At 39.1% G+C, this 8,791-nt stretch overlaps 1 protein-coding gene across 1 annotated transcript; it reads right to left on the reverse strand.

Moving 5' to 3' along the window:
- Positions 1–7,492: 7,492 nt before the first annotated feature.
- LOC103117638 (olfactory receptor 226) lies at positions 7,493–8,488 on the reverse strand. Its single transcript, XM_007527735.2, has one exon. It carries the CDS (start codon positions 8,474–8,476, stop codon positions 7,493–7,495), a length of 984 nt encoding a protein of 327 aa, XP_007527797.1. The 5' UTR covers positions 8,477–8,488.
- Positions 8,489–8,791: the final 303 nt, after the last annotated feature.

Consider the following 8,791-nt stretch of genomic DNA (forward strand, 5'->3'; position numbering starts at 1 on the left):
AATATGATAATAATATATTTCATATATATGTAAGCTATGTGGACTAATAAGGTACACATTATATTCATTTGCTCTTTGGTTAGAAAATTATATTATCTTTTATTAAGCTGTCATCACACATAACACCCTGTGATGTACATTATTTGGATATAAAATATGTAGATTATGACATCTGCCCATCAGAAACTTTTGAGTATTCTGATTAAATAAAAAGACACTCTACACATATATAGTAATAATACATGGTATAATGAGCATAGAATGGAACATGATTAATAAGAGAGGTTACTCTAAGAGCCCAAATAAGATAGGAATGCTGACTCAGGGGGGCCAGGTGGTAGAGCACTGAGTTAAGTGCACCTAGTACAAAGTACACAGACTGGGGGAAGTATCCCTGTTCCAGCCCTCCCACCCCACCACCACCACCACCACCACACCTGCTCTTCACCTGCAGGGGGGAAATCCCTTTGCAAGCAGTGAAGCAGGTCTGCAGGTGTCTATCCTTCAATGCTCCTCTCTATCCTCCCCTCCTCTCTCAATTTCTCTGTCCTATCCAACAACAACAAAAATGGGAAAAGATAGCCGCCAGGAGCAGTGATTTTGAAAGAAAAAAAATAATGCTGACTTAGGAGCCAAATAAATATATATTTCTTCAGAGATATGCCATTCCAGACTCACAGCAGGGTGGTGGCGCAGTTAATAAGGCACTGAACTCTAAAGCATGAGCACCCAACTTCAAACCCTGGCATTGCATGTGAAAGTGTGATCCTCTAGTTCTATCACTTTCCTTCTGTCATTATCTAATACATAAAATCCTAAAAAACAAACAAACAAAAATTCATTAAACCAAAGTAAAAGACTCTGGGGTGGAGGGAAGGGTTCAGGTCCTGGAACATGATGGCAGAGAGGACCTAGAAGGGGTCGAATTGTTATGTGGAAAACTGATAAATGGGGGCCAGGTGTTAGTACACCTGGTTGAGTGCAAGGACACAGGTTCAAGTCCATGGTCCTCACCTGCAGGAGGAAAGCTTCACAAGTGGTGCAGCAGGGCTACAGGTTTCTGCCTCTCTCCCTCTCCCTTTTCCATTTCCCTCTGTCTCTATCCAATAATAAATAAATAAAAATATTTAAAAAGAAGAAAACTGAGAAATATGCAGACTACTGTATTTTATTGTCTACTATAAACCATTAATTTCCCAATAAAGGAAAAGAAAAACTCACAGCGGGAAGATAGTTTGAAAACCATATAATGGGAAATAAATTTGGTTCAACAGTCAGAAGAACTTGTTCTTAACTGAGGTTCCATGACTTTTAAGACATTTGACTATATAAAATGATTTTTATTCCTCAAAGTTTAGCAAGAATAATTTCCGTGTCAACACTATGCCATTAAATTTAGGTTAAAAGCAAGATGTACTCAAACATAATTCTTAACACTACTTTATGGTAGCAATACAAATGCAAAACATAGGGCTGGAAAAAATAACTCACTTGGATAGTGTGTTGTTTTGCTATGCATGCAAGTTGAGATTCAAGTCCAGCTCTCAAATTATTGGAGGAAACTTTGGTGCAGTGGTTACTTTGCCTCTCTCTTTGCCTCTGTTTCTATCTGGAGAAGTCGGCCACAAAGCAGCAAAGCCTCAGTAATGACAACAAAACAAAACAAAACAAACAAACAAAAAAAAGACTTTGTTGGAACGCAAACCATAGCAACAATTTAATCAGTAGGAATGGGAGGTCTTTCAGTTAAAATTAGCACAGGAAAGAATGTAGAGTAATGACAGCAAAAGCTGAGACCGTGGAATAAAGAGAACTCTGTAGTGAATAGAGTTCCCTGTTTTTGATTTCAGGAATCATTCAGGCTTTTTATGGGTACTTGTGAAATACACACTGTGAACTCACAGTAGTGCTAAGTGGCAAGTTCTATTTGCTGATTTGTGCACAAGTGAGGGATCCGACAGATCTCTGATCTTTACTATACCTCAGTAGCCAGAAGATCAAGAATCAAGTGCTACAAGTTTACCAGAAGGCTTACATGGTACACTTCTGCCTCTGCAGGTAACCAAAAATAGATGAAGAGAGTGAAGCAAGGGTCTATAGATAATAGATGCCAGAGGAACTAGTGATTCTGGAGAGGATCTAAGATCTGTATATGACTCCTTACCGTTTGTTAGAAGAGAGAAGGAAGGACCTAGCTCTTCCATATTTTATCTACTCATAGTCTTTGTCTACGGGCATATAATAAATTAACACTAATTCCAGTAAGATGTACCATTGTTCTTCAAAACATGAAGGTATAAAATATAAAAAAATATATAAAAATCAGTGTTTTCCCCACAGGAAATAAGAGGAAACAAAAGGAACCTTGCTGTAGTCCCACTGTACTCTGCAATGAACGGAACTCTCTACTTCAATCTCCTCATGTGCACAAGACTTCGGTGGAAAGTGCAGTGCCTTCCCCACACCACATAAGGATCCTAAAAACTGAGTTTTGTTCCACAATGTCAAATCACTAATAAAAATGTTTTAAATTGGGAGTCAGGCTGTAGCACAGCGGGTTAAGTGCAGGTGGCGCAACGCACAAGAATCAGTGTAGGGATCCCGGTTCGAGCCCCCGCTCCCCACCTGCAGGAGAGTCACTTCACAGGCGGTGAAGCGGGTCCGCAGGTGTCTATCTTTCTCTCCCCCTCTCTGTCTTCCCCTCCTTTCTCCATTTCTCTCTGTCCTATCACGACGGCAACAATAATAATAATTACAACAATAACAAACAACAAGGGCAACAAAAGAGAATAAATAAATAAAATAAATTTAAAAAATGTTTTAAATTAACGAATTAATTTAAAGGTGGAGCCAGGTACGGGAGCATCTGGCTGAGCACACACTTTATCATGTACCAAGACCTGGGTTCGAGCTCTCATTGCCCACCTGCACGGGGGGGATGCTTCATGAGCAGTGAAGCAGATCTGCAGGTATCTCTTTTTCTCTCTCCTTGTTTATCTCCCTTTCCTTTCTAGATTTCTCTCTGTCCCATCAAATAAAATAAAAAAAGGAAAAGGGGGAGGGGAAGGAGAAGGAAAATATGACCCCCGGAAGTCATGGATTCATTGTGCAGGCACCGAACCCCAACAAAAATCCTGGTGGAAAATACAAAAACAAAACAAAACAAAACAAAACAAAACAAAAATAATAAGAGAGCTGTTATAATTGGTTAGAGCCACAAAATATATAAAGGAGTAGTAACCATGCATGAATTACATGGCAGTTAAAATTTGAGAAGTTCCCTTAGCTTAAGTTTCTCCTAATATTGTAACTTACATTAATTGCCATATACACTTTCAAAACTAAGAGACCAACACTGATACATTATTATTAAGTTCCAGATTTTATTTATATTTTATCAGGGTGATGTTGTTGTTATAACTGATTTTTTTTTCAGAGAGAGAGAATACAGCATAGAAACCCCCCCCCCCCATTGCAGTGGGGGCTAGGCTGTAGTCAAAAAAGAAGACAAAAAGATGGCTTCCCAGGTAAATTATTTTGGTGACCTTTTATTTTTATCAGTTTTTCCAAATCCTTTTTATGTTCTAAGATCTAAGATGCCATATTTCATTTAGTGATTGTCTTTTTAGTCTACTCTAATCTGTCAGTATCTCAGTCTTTACTTTATTTCATACTTGTAAGGGTTTTTCATTGAAGCAATATAGGGATTTTAGTACTACAGTCAAATTTTTATTTTAAAGATTTTTTTAAATTAATTAATTAATTTTTTTGGATATCTTTAAAAAATTTTTTAAATTATCTTTATTGGATAGAGACAGCCAGAAATCAAGAGGGAAGGGGGTGATAGAGAGGGAGAGAGACAGAGAGACACCTGCAGCCCTGCTTTACCACTTGCAAAGCTTTCCCCCTGCAGGTGCGGACTGGAGGCTTGAACCTGGGTCCTTGCACATTGTAATACATGCACTCAACCAGGTGCGCCACCACCCCGCCCCAATTTTTGTTTTTTATTTTTTATTTTTACCAGAACATTGCACAGCTCTGGCTTATGGTGGTGTGGGGGATTGAACTTGGGATCCCCAAGCATGAGAATCTGTTCGCATATCCATTATGCTACCTATCCCACCCTTAAAGTTCTTTTCCAGGAAGATGTTGATGTTTCCTGTATCTGTTTAATATAATTTTTTTCAAATATTTATCTTATTTGATAGGACAGAGAGAAGTTGAGATGGGGAGGGAAAATAGAGGAGAGAGAGACATCTGTAGCACTGCTTCACTGCTCATGAAGCTTACCCCTGTAGGTGGTAACTGGGAGTTTTAACTTGGGTTAACTATTGCTCTCCACTGGGTACACTGCTGCCCAGTCCCTCATGTGAAATGCTAGCACATAGTCTAAAGATCATTAAGTTCAATATAAAAAAATGTTTATTATAATCTAAAGTTCATCTGCTCAAGTTAGAGTGGATCAAAATAAATAAATAAAATAGAGGCTGTATTGTGAAGAAACACAAAAGGAAGGCCAAGAAGCTTGCAGTTTATTTAAAGATAATGGAAATCAACTGAGTTTTTTTCTTTCTTTTTCTTCTAACACAAAAGCCATCTTCATTGATTCGCACTTGACTCTGGACCTCTATTTCTGAAAACTATTTCTCCTATCTCAGTGATTCAATCTGGACTCAGAACTTCTAATGTCTGCAATAATGGAGGGGACTGGAGACTTCTCCAGGCAAAAGGAATTATAAAATATTCATTATGTCAATGCAATATTTTGAAAGATTTTCAGATGGCCTGCTAATAACCCATATAAAGGTGGCTTGAAACAAAGAATATAAAATGTTCTAAGAACAGAACAAAGGTCTACATCTGGATTTATCTCAAATTTACTTTTTTTATGACAACAAATTCAATATATGTCAAGATCACATAATTCTGATATGTATCCAAATCAGAGACATGCCAATCCTGCCATCATTCACTTAGATGCAAACATCTCACTTTTATGGAAATACAGATATGTGTAGGACACTCAGCTAAACACTTTTCCTATCCCTGAAACATTGGATTTCAAATGTTGATGTCAGGTGGTCCAGGAGGTGACACAGCTCTGGGCTCACAAGCACAAGGTCCTGAGTTTAATCCCTGGCACCACACATGCCAGAATGCGACTCTGCTTTCTCTCCCCCTCCCTCATTTCTCTACCTCTCATGGAATAAAATAATCATTATAAGAAACTTGAAGTCAGAATTAGACATTGGAGTGTTTTTTTTAGCTAAAACCTCAGTGAACTTTATTTTTATAAAGCTTATAAATAAAAGCACAATAAGGAAAATCAACATCAGAATTTTATTTCCTTTTAACTGGAGTTAACCTATAAGATGATTAATATACTAGCTTCTCAGAGGACACTCTCAGCCCAAATAATTGCTTTATTTCAGGAACTTTTTCTTTTGGAACAATTGAGAGATAGTGTCTCTATACACTTTATTACCAGTTATCTATAGATCATTATAGCAACATTCTTGCAAGGTTATGTAACCATTTTGGCACAAATAGATATGTATACTTTATCTTTTATATTACAAATACATAACACATATTACATATTGTAGTAAATAGGGACTAGCAGATAGTACCAATGGCTAGTAGCATTGAACACACTTGATCAAGTAGCAGACCACTATAGAAAAAAAAAAATCCTACAGTAACAGAAAGCTCTCACATCTGGAGATAGAGTTTTGTGTAGGCTGTTGCCTTCAAGGTTCAAGGTCCTAAGTGACTGTAAGGGACTAAATTTCAGAAAATCAGACAAATTTACCTTCTAACCATCTATCTGTCCAGATAAGTAAAGCTGTATGTTTTATTGGTTAATAAATTTTATTTAAGTAAATATGCTGCTAAAAATGATTTAGTCACAGAATGAAACTTTTAAGAGTCAGGGTCTATTGCATAGTTATGGCAAACAAACATTTTAGTCAAATTCCTTCTAATTGTGTAAACACATAGGCAAGACCATTAATACTGTTTGATGTCTGATCTCATCAATTAGTATATATGGAATTTTTTCTATCATTATTTCTATTTTGATAATGCTATTTTAATGTCTCTGTAGTATTCCATTTAATGAAGTGTTTGGTTAAATGGTAACTTATTTTAGGAAGTTTATTTGTTCATAGAAGTATAGTTTATACACACTTTTATCCCCATCTGCAAGGGGAAAGCTCTGTAAGTGGTGAAGCTGTGCTGCAGGTGTCTCTCTGTCTCTCTCCCCCCTCTCTTGATTTCTGGCTGGCTCTCTACAATAAATAAAGCTAATAAATTTTTTTTTAAAAAAGTTTATACACACTTTTAAAAAATTATATTTATTAATTTTCCCTTTTGTTGCCCTTGTTTTTCATTGTTGTTATAGTTATTATTGTTGTCATCATTGTTAGATAGGACAGAGAAAATGGAGAGAGGTGGGAGAGACAGAGAGGAGGAGAGAAAGATAGACACCTGCAGACTTGCTTCACCGCCTGTGAAGGGACCACCCTGCAGGTGGGGAGCCAAGGGCTTGAACCAGGATCATTATACTGGTCCTCAGCTTTGGACCACGTGTGCTTAAGCAACTGCACTACCGCCAACTCCCTATACACACTTCTATAATAAATAAAAAATGTTTTACACAAATCTTTCTGAATCAGAATGTTTTCAGTATTATAGTTTTTATGAAGCATATCTCCTCATTTCCTTCCAGTAAGGCTGAGTTCACTTGAGCTTAGATAGCTGCTAGGGGACCCAACAGTTGATGCAGCAGCTGGAGTGCTAGACTTAAAAGTAGGAGGTCCTGAATTTGAGCCCTGGTATTACATGTGACAGAGTAATGTCCTAGTTCTCTCTTCATCTTCTAGCATTCTAGCATTAATACACACATACACACAAACACATGTGTACACACATATATTTAAGATGGATATATCTGCTCTATATTTGTTTGCGTGTTAGACTATTAAAATGCAGCAATGTCTCCTGCTCACAGTCAATACTTTATGCTCCACCAGAATGCATCACTTATAAATCTGCTTTATATAAATGACAGTAAACAATAAGGGATCAAGGGACCAGTGGTGGTGCACCTGGTTGAGTGCACGTGCTACAATGCTCAAGGTCCTGGGTTCAAGGCCCTGGTCCCCACCTTCAGGGGGAAAGCTTTGTGAGTGCTGGAGCAGGGCTGCATGTGTCTTTCTGTCTCTCTCCCTCTCTACTTCCCACTTCCCCTCAATTTCAGGCTGTCTCTAATAAATAAAGATAATAAAGTTTTTTTTTTTAATATAGAGGATCAACTTCCTGTGTGTACTTTAGAGAGCTCCAGCATCTAGTTTGCAATTCAACCCTCTTGATCCTAGATGATTTCTTGGTGCTTCCTTTGAAACTACTTTCTGATTTAGTTCCTGATCGCTCCATTGGAGTTCAGATATCCCAAGTTTAAGAGCACTCTCCAGGACTGAACATTCCCACTCTACCCATCTCTACTAGCTTTCCCCGGTTTGGCATCCTGGTCCCCATACAGGTGCAGAGTCCGACGTAGAGCTCTCTTAACCTCTTGGTTGCGCAAGCAGTAAATGATGGGATTAAGCAATGGTACAATGACAGCATAGAGTACAGAGACCAGCTTGTTGGTGTCAAAAGCTGAGAGAGCCTTGGGTCGGGCATAGATGAAGATACTAGCTGCATAGAAGATGATCACAACAGTCAGGTGAGATGCACAGGTAGAAAAGGCTTTATGACGCCCGGAAGCTGAGGGGATGCGCATCACAGCACCCGTGATGGCCATGTAAGAGGCTCCAGTGACAGAGAGTGGTCCCAGAAGGATAAAAATAGCCAGGACAAAGTCCGTCAGCTCTGCTGTGGACATATCAGTGCATGAAAGGTTGAGCAGTGGAGAGACGTCACAGAAAAAGTGGTTGATGATGTTAGGGCCACAGTAAGAGAGGCGAGAAATGAGAAAAACTTTGACCATGGAGATACCAAAGCCTCCAGCCCAGGAGCCAGCTGCCAGCTGGACACACAGCCGGCCACTGACAATGACAGCATAGTGGAGAGGATGGCAGATGGCCACATAGCGATCATAGGCCATAACGGCAAGAAGAACACACTCAGTGCAGCCCAGGCCCAGGAAGAAGTAGAGCTGTGTCATGCAGCCCTCAAAGGAGATCAGCTGTCCACGTCCCTGCTTGTTCCCAATAAAGCCAGCTAACATCTTAGGAATTGTAACAGTAACGTACCAAATCTCCAGGAAGGACATATTGGCTAGAAAGAAGTACATGGGTTTGTGAAGGGTAGAGTGATTCTTAATTGCCATTATGATGAGTGCGTTCTCAGTCAGCACCAACACATAGGCCAGCAGAGAAAGGGCAAACAGTAGCGCTCGCAGTGGCGCTGGAGCCGGGAAGCCCAGCAGCACAAACTCACTCACTCTCCCACTCTGATTCCTCCGCTCCATGAAGTCGGTCCTGCCCACTGTCTTCAGGAGGAGGAGGAATCTTCGGGGGGAGTATCTTCGGGGAACTTAGAGCAAGAATTCAGTCTTTCTCTTGGTTGGCTTATCTTGGTAAAATGCAATGTATGTAGTGAGTATAATTCAGCACTCAACTGAGGTCTTTGTTCTCTAATTTGGAAAAGAACTAAGAATTTGGAAAAGAACTAAGACAAGTATCTGATACACACAGATATTGTAAAATATTCATCATAGTGATGCTAGTTAACACATCCTTTACCTTACACAATTATCATTTTGTTGTTGTTACTATCGGTATGG

Source organism: Erinaceus europaeus, chromosome 17 (assembly GCF_950295315.1).
Source record: "Erinaceus europaeus chromosome 17, mEriEur2.1, whole genome shotgun sequence".
Lineage (NCBI taxonomy): Eukaryota > Metazoa > Chordata > Mammalia > Eulipotyphla > Erinaceidae > Erinaceus > Erinaceus europaeus.

Coding starts and splice junctions, on each gene's coding strand:
- LOC103117638 (XM_007527735.2), bottom strand. CDS start 8,476: ATGGAGCGGAGGAATCAGAGTGGGAGAGTGAGTGAGTTTGTGCTGCTG.